The sequence below is a fragment of the Corvus kubaryi genome, unplaced genomic scaffold (genome assembly GCF_017639235.1).
Source record: "Corvus kubaryi isolate FWS band 111438036 unplaced genomic scaffold, C.kubaryi_AGA036_p1.0 62606, whole genome shotgun sequence".
In the NCBI taxonomy this organism is placed as follows: domain Eukaryota; kingdom Metazoa; phylum Chordata; class Aves; order Passeriformes; family Corvidae; genus Corvus; species Corvus kubaryi.
Genome location: NW_024581461.1, coordinates 37,945 through 55,884, shown reverse-complemented (window position 1 = coordinate 55,884; position 17,940 = coordinate 37,945). Strand labels below are relative to the sequence as shown.

General features: G+C 47.0%; 1 protein-coding gene across 2 annotated transcripts in view; it reads right to left on the bottom strand.

Moving 5' to 3' along the window:
* Window positions 1-234: 234 nt before the first annotated feature.
* Window positions 235-17,940, bottom strand: part of LOC121672496 (frizzled-3) — a 47,973-nt gene continuing 30,267 nt past the window's right edge. For both annotated transcript variants that reach the window (XM_042045159.1, XM_042045160.1), the window contains 3 exons: window positions 6,452-6,600; window positions 5,392-5,625; window positions 235-4,589 (listed from right to left, as the gene is read on the bottom strand). In XM_042045159.1, coding sequence (XP_041901093.1) covers window positions 4,376-4,589; window positions 5,392-5,625; window positions 6,452-6,600 — 597 coding nt within the window. In that variant the 3' untranslated portion in view covers window positions 235-4,375. The remainder of the gene's footprint in view (window positions 4,590-5,391; window positions 5,626-6,451; window positions 6,601-17,940) is intronic.

Genomic DNA, 17,940 nt, shown 5'->3' with positions numbered 1-17,940 from the left:
ACCAGAGCCCGAAATCTGCAGAGAGCTTTGTGTTTGCTGGAAGGGTGCCCGGCGTCCACAAGTGCAGATGTTGGGGCGAGATTAAGGCTAGAAAGTCTTTCTTCAAATTCAGAGAGCTGCTGGCCAGAGTCAAATCTGATAATTTATTATTTAACCTTTGAACTGGATTTTTAAGGGTGGGTGTGATTATGCCCATCAGAGATGAACTGAAAACCGGTCGACAGAGAGACAAGGGGTTTTCCATCGTTTTATTAAAAACTTCCAAAGGTCTAAAATGAAAATGTACACCTACTACAAGGGAACCAGTTTGTACACTCACAGTTAAAGTGCTAAAAATTAAACGTTACAAAACCCACACTGGACTACTGTAAACAAAGTCTACCAAGAGCCGAGTGCAAGTGGGGTCAGCCACGGGCAGGGACTGCCCCACACATTCCGCTATGTGGAGGTCTCACGGCCATGGAGGCTCCTTCCCCTCTCCTGAGGAGTTGGATGTTGTCACAGCGCAGACACCAGAGTGCCGAGGGAAGGGCTGGAAGAGGCGGCAGCGCATCACATGCACCGAGTTCCCCATGCACGGACCCCACGGGCAAAAACTGGGAGAACGCCCCGCCTCCATGGAAAATTCATCCTGATCCCTTTACAAAAGAAGCACAAGGGGATGGGGGAAAGTTTCACATTCAACTGGACATTCTGCTGCTCGAGGTGGACCTCAGGATGTCTCCTGTGCAGGGGCTGCTCTGCTGTGCCCTGGTTTCACCACACACCTGGAGCTGCCGGCTCCCCCCTGGTATTTTGTGATCCTCAGTGCCCTGGAGCTGGGCTGGAGAATCAGCTCCCCTGGAAGGGTGGGCACGGCTCTACAGCTGGCCTGACTCTTCTCCTTGTGCCCTTTCGGAGGGATTTTCCCTTCCCTCCTTGCTGGAACAACATGGGAGCGGTGCTGGATTTGGCCATGACCGTATTTCAGCCGGAGCCTCCCAGTGCCATCCGCTGCTCACCACTGACCCCTCCAGAGCTGGTGTCTTAACGCTTCCAGCACAAAATTTGGGTCTAAGCTGGAGGAAAAGGTAGAACACGAACACATCTACACCCAAGTGTGGCTTTTTGCTGCTGTTGGGATTGTTTATGCTTTAAAAAAGAGGAGCGGCCTCTTCCATGCAACGCCGACTGCAGCTCCGATCCGGGATATTTCAGTGAACCACGGGAGCTACGAAGGGATTAAGAAGGAACAGCACATACTCGGGGGGATCTGGGATCTGTTGTCAGCGCAGCTGGGTTGGTAAAACAGGAGCTGGAGATCCCTGGGAATACCGGGAATGAGAAGCCGTGCGTTTTACGGGAAGCTTTGATGGAGCAATTTCACAGAGCAGAGTTTTGGGGCTGCAGCCATCGTGTGCGCAGGAGGGGGAGGCACGAAGCTTGGGATGAGCTGGAGAAGCCAGGCATTGTCCAGTTTCCCTGCCTGTTCCCTGGGAGAGAGGATCCAGCCTTTGGTGGCTGCTGGGGAGGGACGAAGCGCTGTAGGGACTCCACGAGGAACGTGTGCTCAGCTGCAGGGACATCCGGGGAGCCCGGAGCCCACAGAGCACTGCAGTGACTGCAGAAATGCCCTCCTGGCCGGGGGTTTCAGCTCGGGGGGAATGTAAAGCTTGGCACCAATCCCACAAACCAGGCACCCGGGCTGGAGCTCTCACCAGGTAGGAAAGCACCCCAAAACCTCTCCTGGTGCCCCTGCCAGAGATGGTGGTGGGGTCACATTCAAACTGGGATGCACTCCAGAGCCCTTGGGCACGATGATTTGGGAGCTGAAGCCCTGTGAGCCCCATTTGGGGAACTGCACCAGAGCTGGGGCATTCTTCCATGGGTGAGGAATGCTCCTCCCAGGAGGAATGCTCTGCCAAGAGAGCACAGTGTGCTGCCTCAGGTGTTGAAGGTAGAAGGGAGGGGGCAGGGAGGCAAAAAACCCAGCCAGAACTCCAGTCTGAGGTTTAATCACCTCTCTGGGGTGACAGGAGTCTGTGCCCTTAGGATCCATGAGCAAGGAATGACTTAGATATTCCCATCTGGAAGCAGTATGGGGACTGAGCCTCACAAATTAACAACATTTCCAGCAGGATCTTTCTCCAAACTCCATCGGCGTTCCTCTCCCTGTCTCTAAACAAGTCAAAGCACTGCTACAACTTACTTAAAAAAAAAAAGTACTGGAAATTGAGCCAAGAAGATCAGTGTGAACCCGTGAGCTTATTTAGTTCCGTTCCAGTGTTTAGGAAAAGTCAGCTTCCCGGCTCCTTCCGCAGATCCAGATTTCTCCCAGATCACCCCTTTAAAGCAGCACGTTTGTTAGGAGCTGAATTTGAAAACAACAAAGGTTTCACCCTTGGGGCTTCCGGGGAGTTGTAGCTTCTCCAGTTTAAGTCACTCAAAAGGACTTCCCATAGCCACGTGGATCTGGGCAGTTATTCCTGGGACAGGGCTATCCCTGGGGTCCTCTGGATGGCCCCCAGGGCTGTTTGCTGAGCAAACAGGCAAAGCAGAGCCTGCTGTGCCCCAGGGCCCTGGGTGCAGCACCTCCCTCCCCAGACCGACAGCAAAGAGCTTTGTTATTCCATGCTGGGCTCTATTTGTCTTCTCCTTTGGAGCAAGAAACCCGGTGGAAGCAAGAAAGACAATTTGGGATAAATCTGTCTCGACTCCCGGGGCAGCCTTTGATTCCACAGCACACAGGTTATGAGCTTTGCTGTTGTGTCATCAGCTGCAATTAAAATGAGTTAATTGTGGAGCAGCTCTGGCCCCGCTGCCTGGGACGGCCCCGCGAGCTCCTGCCCCGGCCCTGCCCTCGAGGTTGGTGCACAAAGGCTTCTCAACATGCCTCCAGCAGGTCAGCAAGGGAATTATGTAAGGACAATGCAAAAGTAAGGATTCATTTCCCAGCAGCGATCTGCAGTAATTACTGAGGTAGGTTTGCATGCCAGCAGTGTTTCCTCATGCTGAATGAATCTCGGCAGCAGACGCTCCAGAAGATCTACAGCACCGTCCTCGACCGGCCTTGACTTCTGCCTCCAGTGCATCCCAACAGATCCTTTCCACACAAAAAAAAAAGCCCAAACTGAGAATTTTCTGCCATGAATAGCAGGGAATGAGAACAACCTGCAGCAGAGCTGGATCCATAACCTGGCTGGGAAGGAGCCACCAATTTACTGCGGATCCCGTCTCCTCCTCGAGGAACGCCGTGGGCTTCCAGCTGCCACATCCTGCTTTTTCCCCATCTGGGGGAAGCTCCTGCCTCCATTTCTCCCTCCCATCTCTGAATTCTTGCTCAGCACAGAGAATCCTCCCCAAACCAGCCATGACACCACCAGGAAGGTGGGGCATCCTTGAATAAACTCCTCTGGTGCTTCTGGCCTCAGCCTTCTTCACCCAGGTGCTGGGGCTTGTGAACAGGCTCTGCTCTGGCTGTAAGGAACGGGCTGGGCTGTACATTCCTGCTTGGGTGACAAATTCAGCTTTTCTGTTATAATTTTTTTTAAAATAGATCAGGAACAGGCAATCTCAGCTTTTTTTGTACATGACTCGAAAAAATAAATGGCTGAATATTATCTAGATAACTGGTTTTAAAACCCATCTCTTCCTACAGAAATTGTAAACGAGTAGAAAATTTAAATAGTCTTTTGTAAAAAAGCAAGGACAATACAAGTTATAAAAAAATCACTCTTCCCTGCCCCTCTCTTCTCCCCACCCTCGTGACAACTGAGCCTGGACAGCTCTGGGAAGAGCTGGTGATCCTCAGAAGAGTTTCCTTCTCCAAAATGCTCATTCCTGTGGTGTTTCCCGTGTGACCAAACGCTGCCAGCTCGATCAGACGTCCCTCGGGCAGCGCTGGGTGCGTCCCCTCATCGGGCGCCTCGAGGGAGGTGCACGGAGGGATTCCTTCAACCATCAAGAGTTCCCTTAAGTCTCATCAGAACAACTCCCAGCACAACCCCGACACCGAGTTTTGGGGGGTGGCACCTCCCGACACGCGGAGCCCAAGGGAGGAGGGACAGAGGGAGGAGGGAGAGAGAAGGGGGAGATTGTTTTCCACGGAGAATAAGAAATTCAGTAGTTGTGTCTGCTGAGGACCAGTTATCAAATAAATAATTACCTACAGAGAGGTTCAGAGGAGACAACCAGCTTTTTACTCAGTAACTCAAGACAGCTGAACCCTCCAGCTCCGAGGCAAGTCCCACAGCGTGGCTGCCACACGGAGACGCCAACTCCGGCTTCCTGATGCCCAAATTCAGCACCTGACGAGAGGATGAGGATAATACTGAGGTGTCACCTCGCTGAGGAAGGCACCACGAGCCCTGCGAGCACTCCAAGCTCTCCCTCGCCGTCAGGCACTGGTGCCATCCTCCTCGATGACGCGGTTCATGCTGGTGCCGTGCGTGATGTGTGTCATTGGGTTGCTGCTGAGGTCCCTGATGCTGCTGTGCCGTGACTGCTCGTTCAGCCGGTGGGAGCTGCTGTGCCTGGAGTGATCAGTCAGTCGCGACATGCTGCCGTGAGGTAGTCGTTCCTCCACGCCTCTGTAGCTGCAGGGAGTGTACCTAATTTAGGGAAACACAGGGCAATTATTGCCGGCGTTACCGCCGCGCTGCTAAAGAATGTAAATAGATGCCGGCGCTCTTGTGAGGAGCGGCATTCCCTGCTCAGCTCGGTCACTCGTAGAGCCCCAGGCAGAGCCTTTCAGCTCCTCGCACAATGGGTCCCGCTCGGTTCTCACTCCAGCGCTACGCCTGGAATTGGTAATCAGCGGAGTGAAACCCTTGGTGATAAATTACGCTGTAAACCTTAGCTCCACCTCGAGTCAGAGCGGGAGCCGGTGCCCCTGTTTACTTCGGCAGGGCCAGGAGTATTTACGGACACAGAATCAACTGACACACGGACAAAAGCAGCCACCAAAGCGCCGAGCTGACACTGGGGCAGGTCTGTTTTCCCACACGGTGTATGTAACACGGATCGCTGCCGTGCAGGAAAACCAGCGCAGAACACAGGCCTGCTGTGCAATTAACTCACAAAAAGCAGCTCAGACTCTGCAAACATCACGGTATTTTTTCTCTTTCCAGTCCAGACACTAACAGGGAAAGGAGATGCCCTAGAACATCCAGCTTGAGCATAATTACGGCCACACATCCGGCTGGAAGGGGCCTGTCCCATCTCCTATACAAGATTTGCCTGGAGAGTTTGTGGACTCCCTACATCTGGAATTGTTTGAGGCCAGGTTGGATGGGGCTTGGAGCAACCTGGGATAGTGGAGGGTGTCCCAGGGAGGTGGAATGTGATGATCTTTAAGGCCCCTTCCCACCCAAACCATCCGTGATTCCACGATTTTTTGGAGGACGCTCGTACCGTCCGTCCCGCGAGCGGTGCAGGCTGCCGTGGTAGCTGCTCACTTTGCTGTGGACACTGCCGGCCTTGCTCCTCTGGTCATCCATCATGGCCAGCTGGGTGGACGAGGCGTGGGTGGAGGTGCCCTGGGTGGAAGTGCCCCTGGACTTTCGGATGATGGGGGTGTTGGGGTCCCTCAGGAGGGACTGAGCGAAGTCCGGCTCCTGCAGCACTTGGCGGCTCTCGTTGACAACTCTGAGCAAGAGAAGCGGTCGGAGCAATTAACGTTAATTACTGCGGTAGAAAAGCGATCACAGCACTGTGACTGTTCTACAAACAGAACAAGCAGCATGGCTTGGCAAGTAAGACCATTATTTACATTAGAATGTCCCTATTTGCCTGATTTTGAAGCATCTCTTGGCTATTTTAGCCCGAGTTGAACCCTTGAAGGATGGACCAAAAGTCATGGAGGAGTCACCGAAAGGCTTCTGTCGTTGTGGATCTGTTTTAAAACACCTTAAGACAGTATTTATTATGAAAGTATCCACCCATGGCTACCACAAAATCACACAAATGGTCTTTAAATTGATTCCAACCTTAATCTAAATTAATTCCAACCTTAGAGAAGCTCCAAGAAATTCTTACTGTCACTTTATCAAACTGCTCTGCAGCACTAATGCATAAGGAAGATTAAAAGCAGAGACAAAGGCTTTCAACTGCAGCCACGGTGAGAAGAACCTGCATTTCATCTCAATTCAAAGGTCTGGTTCAGTTGGCTAGATGCACATTTATAAATAAAAAGTTTTAATTCCACCTCTCAGTAAGAGGCAGCGCAGTTGCAGCGTTCACTTGACAATTATTGTTAAAAATATTTTGAAGACAGACAAATGTAGATTTGATTCTAGGACCGAAGAATAATTAGGGAGAAATGAGCAATTTTTGAGCTGTTGCCTGCCTTGTCCTTCCTTGCTCCATTCTGGTGACTTTTCCATCCATTCCTGCCTTTGCCTCCATGAAAAACCAACCCAAACACCCTTCCAGGACTGCAAGGGAAGTTTATCCGTAACATATCCGTACGCACTCTTTTTTCCTGCGCCCGTGGAAGAAGCTGGCCCACTCAAAACAGGTCTTCTTGCTTCCAACCCAGAACACCGAGGGGATCCCAACGACCAAGGCCATGAGATACTTCATGAGGAACAGAATCAGATCTGGACGGCTCATCTGAGTGACCTGGGGAGAGAGAAAAAGAGAAAAGGAAGATTCATCGTAGCTCACCACTCATTTATGGACACATTTAAGTCATCCCTCCCTGCCTCGAGCCAAAGCAAACATCGTCAGGATTCCTTTGTTCCCTGGCTCCACGGAGCATGACCGAGAGCGCTGCACAGCCCAGTGCTGGCTCGGACAAAAGGCTCAACCGCTGTGAGGTCCCAGCCTTTATTTGTACTTCTGCTCTTTTCTCCGTGCCCTGAATAATTGTGAAATATTTTCTAGTCTGCAAATCATGAAGAGTCGTTTCTTTGATGGGATTAACCTAGATAGGACCAGGTGCTGTGGCTGCTCCTGGGAAAAATGCCAGTGAAACGCTTCATGGATGGTCAACACTGATCCTGTATTCCTTGGAGGGTTTCCCTGTCTCCCTCCCTCTGGAATTCAAGGCACTGGCCAGGTACAACTGCCGGGTTCTTGTCAACCCAGCAAAACTTTCTCTCTTCAGGGAGATCAGCTGAACTTGAAAATGCTCACAAGGTCTATTTTCCCGAACATTTTTATACACAAAGGGTTTGTTTGGAAAAGAAGACACAAGGATGTTCTTTTCAGGAAGGTCTGTAGGGTAGCTGCAAAACGAACAGACATCCAGGGGCTTTCTGGAATCGATAACCTGGCTCAAAACCTGACCCTTCAAGGACAGAGACCTTCCAGAGCAAGCCTGAAAGATGCCACCAAGCTGTGGAGGGAAGGAACAAACTCATGGTGGTGTGAATTCCTCTGTAAGCATTTGGGTGATGCTGGCATTTGCACTGTGACCATGGAATTCCAACAGTTCCAGCAACTGAGAGAACTGGAAGTGTTCAGTCCGGAAAAGAGAAGGTTTGGGGTGACCTAACTGTGGCCTTCCAGGACCTGAGGGGAGCCCACAAGAAAGATGGAGAGAGGCCATTTACAAGGGCCTGGAATGACAGGACACAGGGAATGGGTCCCCGCTGTCAGAGGGCAGGGATAGATGGGATATTGGGAAGGAATTCCTGGATGTGAGGGTGGGGAGGGGCTGGGATGGAATTCCCAGGGAAGCTGTGGCTGCCCCTGGATCCCTGGGAGTGTCCAAGGCCAGGCTGGATGAGGCTTGGAGCAACCTGGTCTAGTGGAAGGTGTTGGGGTTGGAACTGGATGATCTTTAAAGTCCCTTCCCAAACCATTCTGTGATTCTGTGATCTCAAACACCCACTGGCCATTAAATTACCTGGCCTACAGCAAGAGGTTCCCTGCTTTTCGTCACAGCTGAGGGAGATCTCCAAACCCCTTGAAATTTTCTGACACCTTGAAAATTCTTATTACCCATGGGGACGAGGACTGTGAACAAGAGGGAACACGGATGACAAGCAGCAGATTTATCCCGATCCCAACAGAAATAAAGCTGGTGCACAACGGGATAACAGCTGTGTGACACAGCTGGAAAAACCACCACGCCTAAGGAAGTGACTGACCAGCCTGCCTAGAGCACGAGGAAACGTCCAGGGAGCCGTTTGAGATAGGGCCTGGCGCTCCCTGAGGTGAGGGTGAGACTGGAATACTCTGGGAATTCACAGGGATGTGGAGCAGGGCCGGCAGGAGGACAGGGAACAACCAGCCCTCCTTGCAAGAAGCTCCTCTGGCCTAGAGGGACTCGAAGGTGTGAGAAAAAGAATAACACTGAAATGTGGGGAAAAAACCACTTGGAGGTGTTTGATCTGTGCAACAGAACAGAAATACGGCTGCAGCAGCCATGAAGGAAATTCCATCCTTAGGAAAGTGGGATTTTGGAGTAGCTTCAGACACGAGTTGTGGGGATGGGCATGTTCTGAGTGTCACCAGTCTGCGACCTCAGAGGTTGACAGTGACAGTCAGAGCTCCCCTCTGCTCCTACGAGCCTGTAATAATGTAGAAACACAGATACAACCTCCTAAAGCAACACCAAGAACCAGTTTTTCCCCCCAGATTGAAAATTCAAAGTCAAAACATGCCCTGTGTCAGGAATATAGGTCCCCACCCCGTGATACTCCAGCCATATTCCAGTTACTGCTGAGCTGCAGCACAGCTTCCACTGGAGCAGCACAAACCCAGCAATCCCTGGTTTAATACTTTGTGTTACTGCACATCTTTTAGTGCTGTCACCGTTGGAGATGGAAAATGAAAGTGCAGAAGTGTAATGAGCACAATCAGGAGAACATAATTATGTTCCTTAAGAGTTCCCCATCCATGTCTGCCCCAGGAAACGCTGAAGGGTCTTGGACACCACTGTGGACCTTCCCACACCATTTAACAGAACAGGTCTGAGGTGGTTTTGTAGCCAACCTGGGAGATTTCCACCCAGGAATCAAAAATAGGAACAATTACCCAATAAAAAATTACCCAACAAAACGAAGCTCTCAAAAATCCACCTTAATTATTTCATCATGAGCTCGTTTGGCATTAAGTGGAGTAAGTGGTGAAATTCATCATTTCTTAATGAAGCTGACGTTCAGGTGCATTTTTATGTATTTAATTATTTATATTTACATTTAATGTCTGTCCACAGGGCCAAGTCTCCCCTGGCAGAACTTCTGGCCTGAAGGGAATTTAATTTCGAATTTTTCATCAAGAAAAAACCACCAGTTCTAGTGCTACAGCTCTCAGTTGCTCACTTCCACCACGATATTACAGTAAATCACTCAACAGCAAAACTTCTGGCTCAACACATACATGCTGAGTGCTATAAATAATTCCAGGCCAAAAAATTGAAATAAATACATTCAACAAATCTTTCAGGTGAAAGGAAGCACGTCCTGGTCTTCGACAAAGCCAGTTATTAAACATCATTAGACACTTTTCTCCAAATTAAGCCTCTTTGCACCGAGCAGCCAATTCAGGGAGCAACACCCATTAAACTCACATTAATACTGAGTGACTGCACCTGCTTGAAACAATATTCATCTGCAGATACGAGATATTTATAATAATTAACAACATTTACAATAATTAACAGCACGAAAATAAAACTGGAAATGACTTTTCAAGGTTTACTGAACTAAAAACCAGGTGTTTGAACCCAAAGGTTCCTGCCCCTTCTCCAGAGCACTGGGGCACCTCCAACCCCAAAACACTGGGACAGTGACCAGGTTGGACAGTTTTAAAAACAGCAAAATAAGGCAAAAACTCACTCATGTTCACCATCAAAAGTTAGACTTTTTTACTGCCCAGCTGTTTAGGAAGAGTCGCAAACACAAACCAGTGAAGTAGTGCAGACTTGGACGGGGTTAGATTTATCCACAACACATGAAATCCTGAATTCAATGGGAATATCCAAACTCCGCACATCAACTCAACCAAAATGCAAAATATTTTCCAAAAGCACCTGTGAACACGATCTGCTCTGGGTCCTTATTTATGGTAACCCCTCTCCCCGACAGGGAATGTAATGTTCAACGGTTCCAGCAGCACTTTTGCTATTTTAACCCCATTTTTATACCCCCTCAGCTTTTAAAGCTCAGCCTTCCCATCCCTGTTTGTGTCTCCTGGGAAAATCCAGGTACCCAGGACTGCTGAGGGAAGCGTGGAGCAGCTGAAACAACGATGGCAGCAATTCCATCACCTGCTCTCCCTTCTCCCAATAAATTCATTGTGCACAATCCAATCTTTTCCAGAAGGATCCAATTTCAACATCAGACCTCAGTAATTTTCTGGGGGAGTACTCAGACAAAACTCTGCTGCTGTGACATTGACCACACTATAAATAATCAGCTTCTTAATGTCTTCAAGTTGTTGCAGTTGAAGGACTAAAAGAGGAGACACAAAAGCTTCATGAAATCCCAGATTCCTGTGGGAACCACTTTTGAGAATGACAGTGAAAATTGGACAGGATCCCTGGTTTCAATTTATCTTCTTGGAGAGAGGAGACGATGCTTAATAAGGGAGGGAATAATCAATAAATGAGACACTCTGAGATGTCCGAGTTTATGGAACAAAGTCACTTGATGCACTTTCCATCTGTGCTTTTAAAAATTCAGGTTATAAGGAAATACCTTTGGGTTTAAATGAAAATTTCTTTGAGCACTACCTGGCTCTGTTTCCCTCTGGGATACCTGAATAAACTACTGCAGTTTATTGAAGAAACCTCTCTGAAAGCTGAGCTACTGCAAGGAGGAAAAGGGACTGAAATGCAGTTCAGGAGGATTTAAAATGTATTTTCATCTCTCACTTTTCTACAAAACCCTTTGGAGCTGCTGACTCGTGCTGAGCTCCACACAATGCCATGTAACAGATACTGTAATAACAAGGAGCAGAAATCGTAGAATTTACAGCACTCACAGAATGGTTTGGGTTGGAAGGGCCCTTAAAGCTCATCTCATTCCAATCCCCTGCCATGGGAGGGAAAAATCACTGATTTTCCTCTTCTTTTCTAGAAACACAATGCAGGCAAAGCACTGCTGGCAGTTTTCATGCCAGAATTCACTCAGGAGAAACGACTCCAATACAAAAAGCACCTTCTCAGCAGCACAGGCAGCCTAAGGTATCCCTGGAATGAGATGATCCTTCAGGTCCCTTCCAACCCAACCCATTTTATTAAGAAATTCAGTCTGTTCTTGCTTGTGCCGATAAATATGTGGTACTGAAGCTGCAATTAAAGATTTAAGGGCATTTTAGCAAGGTGTGCTGAAGGCATTGCTGCATTTTTGGGCTGCAGCACTTTATTGAAGTACTACAATTAATTTTTGTTAGGGAAAATGCCACATATCCCTCTGTTATGCTGTAGAAATGTGGGATTTCCTCATCCCCCCTCCAATGATTTACTCACCAATGGAGGTTTAGATATTCTGCTTTCAGAGGAGGGGTCTGAGGGGGGACTTGACCCTAAAACACCCTCCAGCAACCTCAGCAGCCCAGTTTGGGAGTGCAGCATTAACCACAGATCCCACACAACAGCAATTCCCCTGCAATCAGCCCTGCAGGAGCACTGACCTCGCCTTTCAGTTCTGTTCAGCGAGAACTCCGAGTTGTGAGACACCAATAAAATTCCCAACGTGCATCTAAAAATAGAGGCTGAGCAGCGTTTCAGCTATGAAATAACAATTATCACATTTTTTTATCAGAGATGGAGACGCGGCAATGCCATCAAAAGGGTGATCCCTCAGTATCAGAGAGTGAATTCCACTGCTGATGCAGCCAGTGAGGGAAAAAACCCCTCCTAAATCCAATTCTAGAGTCTACATTCCTGTTACCAGCTGAAACAATAACTGGGAACAGCTACTAAGGAATTGAATTCTGTCATTTCTTCTGTTTCCCACTTGGCACCATGGCCAGACCCTTCTTAAATCTGTGAACCTCAACATTCTCCTCATAATCCTGGACCAAAGGCTTTCAAAATTCCCCCTTCACACTGGAGAGCTCAAATCCGGAGACAGATCTCCTCTGGGCCTTAAAAACCAGCATAACGTCCTTCCTTCTAGATAAAAACGTGCTTGTTCTGAACACCAGGAGCTACTTTTCCATGAGGGCAGAGTGTCAGGGACACAAGGGAGTGGAAGGCCCTGGGGCCGTGTCCTCAGACAGGAGAACCTTTCCCAGAGGGAAGAGAATTCTGGTGGTGATTCTCTGTTTTCCTTCAGACCTGATGGCTTTCCTGGGGATGTAAGAGGGGTTTGTGCACTCCAGGAACACAAGACCTTGGCAATTTCATGGAGTCTCTGAATGGTTTGGGTTGAAAAGGACCTGAAAGCCCATCCAGTTCCAACCCTGACACCTCCCACGATCCCAGGTTGCTCCAGCCTGGCCTTGGACACTTCCAGGGATGGGGCAGCCACAGCTTCTCTGGGAATTGCAGCCCAGCCCTTCTCCACCCTCACAGGGAAGGATTTCCCTGTGGATCCAGGCTCTCAGAGGCACCGAGCTGACAAGGAAAAGAGGCAAGGAGATGCAGGATTTGGGCTGTGGGCTCCGCGCCGCACTCGGAGCTGCTCAGACACATCCCACGAGCACGGAGGCCTCACCCAGCAAGTTCTGTCAGATACAAAGATCACGGCTGTAACAGAGGCATTTCTGCAGCCCATTTTCCCCCTCCCATCTGCTGGGCTGCTGCAGAGCATCCAACAGAAAAGTTTTTCCCTCAGTGAATCCAAGACTCCTCAGCGAACGCACTGGTTCGGAGGCATCGCTTCCCTCCCGCAACACGCGGCGGGCAGGTGTTCAGAAAGGAGGTTAAAAACATCAATTTCCACATTTCTCCAGGGAAAACCAACACTGCTCTGTAGGCACACTGCTCATTTAAATGCTTATATAACTAATTCCTGAATATTTTCCCCTCCTGCCCCCAAATGATCAATCACAGCTGCTTTTTCCTGACACAGACCAGTGACCTCTTCCCACTAAAACGTGTGAAACCACAAATTAATGAGCTCGCCGTGTGTGGGGGGGAAAAGCCCAAACACAACACCTGTCCCCCTCCTCTGGGGCAAGAATGCTGATCATTTGATATTTCCCTGAGGATAAAAAGCAATGAAATTCAAATTAACCCATCCTTTTGTTGAAAACAGGGAAAGTGGGAGGAAAGACCAAAGGGAATCTGATCTAACAGCCTCGCTGCCATAAGCATTTCCATCACTGTCGTTGCTCTGAGACTCAGGATTACACTCACAATTTGTTTTCCAGTCAAATGTAGTAGGATTTGTCACTGTAAAGTAAGTTATTATTAAAATATTGCTTGTTTGGCTTTTATCAAACCATGACACCATTCTGGCTACTCTGCAAGACTTGGGGCAGTAACAAAGCTAAAAATAAATAAAGAAGACACTGCAATAAAAGCTTATAAAATCACCATCTTCACGGGGAACAGCTGTTCTGGGGAAAACTTACCCACCTCAGAAGTTAAGTGATAGCCCAGATCCACCTCACCACACCAAACTCATCTAAAATACACCTTTCCCCCAAGAATTTTAACTGTGCAAGTGCCAAAAAAAATACATCCCTAAACAAAGTGCCTCTACAGAACAATTCAAAGGCAATGAATTCTGGTTTAGAAGAATTTCTCTTGAGTTCCTCCAGTCTATTAAGGGAAAGGAATTTATGGGGGTGAAATTAATTCAGGGAAAACCTGCACTGGTTTCACCAGGGGTTATCCCAGGTCCACGCTCAGGGGACCACGCTGGAATCTAAAAATCCACTGGGAAAGCAGCCTGGCCAACCAACACGGCAGAGTGGCCTCTCACAAGGCAAATCTGATTTCTGTCCACCCTGCTGCTAGAAAAATACTTGGATTAAAATCTTTGCAGCCTCAAGACCTGTTTGGCAGCAGACATTCTTCCCTGAATCGGTTTAATTCTTCCAGGACAGAATTTAGGGAGCTCGTTGTGAGTGTATCCCCAAAAAGGAACTCCCACTCCTCGGATAAAGACGCTTGGCAATAAAAAACTGTGAAATCGCTGGAGATAAAGCCCTGAGAAAATCATCAGTGTGGTTTGGTGAAGATGCAAATAATGGCCAAGCCACTGCTCAAAGCAAAGTGCAGAATTTAGGAGTGAAACAAAAGGTGTTTTAGCCAACATAATATTTATAATATAGTTTTTATTCTCCACAGACAGAAATTCTGTGTGCATTAGGTTACAGCCCTTCGTTTTCAAGTCATAGTGTGAGTGGAATAATAATAATAATAATAATAATAATTTGATTTTTGAAAAAATCAGTTCAAGTGAGTCTTTGAAAAATAATTTGGTGTCAGGGTTATTCCATCAACTGAGAAAATTTCACAGTGTAATACCACTCTGATATATATTCAAATATAATAACAAGAGCTATTAATGACTTAAAACTCCTCTCAGTTCCCTCTGAAGAACTGCTTCAGGAGGAGAGATTGAATTATTTTCCTACATTAAAGTTGGGTTGTTAAACCTAGAAAATAATGCAAAACAAGACAATTCCCAAAATTCAAACACAAGGGGGAATGAATATAAGGTGGCCAAAGCATGACCCTGATTTGGACACAGCTCATCAGTTTTGATATTTCTTATCAGTTTGGATATTTCTTATCAGCATTTGATACTTATCAGTTTTGTTTCATACTGGTGAAAATGACAAATAGACCCCGGTCGCGTTCATTTTGGAGCACAACAGATATTCTAAAAGAATTCAGATTATACATAATGACTTCAGAAGCACTATTAAAAAAGGCAAAAATAAATAAACGAACCACAGGTAAAAATAGATTTCCAAATGCAAACCCCAAGCAATTTCCTGTCGTTTATTAAAACGAAAAGATAAATCTGTTTTTTTGGGTGATGGATTTCCTCTCACAGGTGCTGCAACGTTCGGTTCTGAGGGTAAAGAGCAACTTCCCTCAGCTTTTGCTGCTGCTTTAATCACAATTAAAGAGTCAGTGGGAAAAGATCTTCCTTAATAATTGGAATTATTATTGTTGCTCTTTAAATGTATTATTTTTCCTAAGCATCCAAACCAGGAGAAATTAACTCTATCATTGCCAGGAAATGCTGCAACACTGTGATCAATAATGTTCTGAGCTAAGTTACATTTGTTTTTGAAGGAAACCCAGCTCCTAATTCCGATTTTCTCCGTCTCTCCTGATTGATATGGAAAACCTGGGTTTATCTCCACCTTTGTTTTGTTTTTTTTTTTTCTTTAGGATGGAATAATTACATCCAACAAGAAGCAACTCCTTCAGGGCAGATTTAAGCAAATCCATTACCTCTCCTAAGAGGAATTCTAAACAATAACTGATGGAAACAGAAAGGAGGAGGAGAAATCCGGATTTACAGACATCCCTAAATATATTTATTCCCTTCCTGCTGGTGCCACACGAGCAGTGCCATTTCCTGACAAAGCCTCTTTTCTCCAGCCAGCCCCGAGCACTCCCCGCACGGTTCTGCAGCCCCACAGATGGCAAAACAGCTGAGACACACTGGGTTAAAAACCACAGGGGCAACACCCCCGAGGAGTGGAGAAAATGGGGGGGGGGGGAGAAGGGAAAAATGGAGAAAAAATGGAATTTTCTCCACAAAAACAGAGAAATTCCATCCCGACTTGAATCTTGGAAATGTTGCCCCTGCCTCTGTTGCAAGGGCAGCTTTTAAAAAAAGCAGCAAAACAAAGCAATTTAGAGATGTTCCAGGCTCCAGAAGAGCCTGGAATGAAGAGATTTTTGGCACACAGCGTTAATTTTGGGACACAGTCACAGAATGATTTGGGTTGGAAAGGACTTAAAGCTCATCCCATTCTATCCCCTGCCATGGGCAGGGACACCTCCCACCATCCCAGGTTGCTCCAAGCCATGGGCAGGGATGCCACATCTAAAAGGATCTTGAAAATTTACAGTAAAATAAAAAAATTAACCATGATTAGCTCCAAAATGTTCATTTGTGAAAATGGGAGACGAGAAAAGTGCTGAATTCTTGAGCCAAAACCCCCAGCAGGTGACAGGATTTGAATCCTATTAGGATTTTAATCGTAATTTTAAAACACATTTGTCCAATGTTGTCAGGTAATGCATTAAAATAATCTCTATAGTGTTAAAATTTCAGTATTAACAGGAAAAAATTGGCAAGTGTGTGCTTTTATTCCCTTTGTGCCACACCAGCCAGGGATGGGAGTGAGTGGGTGAAACTCCAGTAAAATCCCATTTAACTTCATCCCACAGCAAGGCTGGGGGCTCCACTTGGAAAGAAACAGTGGAGAGGAAAAAAAAAATGGGGGAAAAAATGGGAAAAAAATGGGATTGTCTGTTTTTGCTGCTGATAAAGATGATATTCACCATTACATCATCTTACAGCTCGGAATAATTGAGTTCTCAAATCATCAAGGCAGTTTGAATGTTTTTAAAGTGAAGATCAGAAGGAAAACAGAAAAGATTCGGAGATAAGCACAGGAACTGCTTCAAAGAACTCGGTGAAAATTACTTTTGGAAGAGTTGTGCTGCAAAAAAACTCCTCTCTATCAGCAGCAAAGCAGAATGAGCTCTCCATGGGATTCCCAAATTCCAGGAAAAACCATCTAGGTGCTTTTTTATGTCAATTCTCAAAAAATGAGCAAAAAACCTCTTCCCTCATTTTCTTTCTGGAATGATTATAAAGATTCTACCAAGGCTGGATGAACATTCAGGATGTAGAAAATGAATTTAAAAGGTGTTGAGGCTTATTCTGATTTTTGAAGGGGACTGACTGCAAAAACACCCCCCCCAATTTTCCCCAAAAATTGTCCCCAGAATGTTGCAGCAAAAATCCTAAAATAAAAATACCCAGGAAGAGCAAATGTGACCTCTTGAAAGAGACCATGGATTAAGTCAGGCACAATTCATGCCCCACCCATGGAAGTGTTTCCCAGGCCAGGCAGGGATGGGATGGGATGGGATGGGATGGGATGGGATGGGATGGGATTTAAGCTCCCTTCCCTAAAAACCATGGAAAAGAGAAAACAGGAGCAGCACCTTTGCTCTGAGCAAAGCAGCACAGAGGCCTTTAAATCCCTGTGTGGGGAAAAGCTGAATATCAGATCACAAACAAAGATAATTAATTCCTACTGCTCCGTTCCTCTTCTCAAGGACTCCCACTGCAGCACCAAATGTCTTTGAAATGGTTTATTTTCCTTTTTTTTCCTCTCTAGTATCTAAATTTGAAGCCTCTCCCAGAAGCCCAGTGCTGAGTCTGGCCCTGAAGCCTCTGTGGAAATTGTGGAGTCTGTTTAGGTTTGGATTTGAGATAAATTAATCTTAAAACTTGCTTTGCTCTGCAGGAAATCAGATTTTTCTTGATTTTTGAACTCCTGCTTTTCATAAGAGAAATGTGCATTACAACCAGTTTTGGGGCAGACTTTACTGAGTGTCTATTTCACTTCTTAGCCAAACTCATCCCAGTTTTGAGACCTATTTTCCCAGACTGGGACAGGTCACTGTGGCCCAGTTTTGATTCTCCTTGTAATTCCAAGAGGAATAAAACTCCGACACTCTCCTTGTAAGGAATAAACCACCGTGCAGGACAAGGATGTGGAACAGCAGCTAAATGAACTTTAAAGGGTTTTTCTCCCCTTTCCCCCTGCTTTTCCTTTTACTTCTGAGGTTGGATGGAAAGGGAATCACAGCTTTTATGGCAACAGGAACTCAAAACCTGACTGGACGCAGACCTGGGCTGACCCTGCTTGAGCAGGGGTTGGAGTAAATGTGTCCGCACGTCACAAAATCATGGAATATCCAGAGCTGGACCCACCAGGAACATGGAGTCCAAGCCCTGCCCTGCACAGACACGCCAACAATCCCACCCTGTGCATCCCTGGGAGCGCTGTCCAAATGCTCCTGGAGCTCTGGCAGCTTTGGGAATGTCACCATTCTCTGGGGAGCTG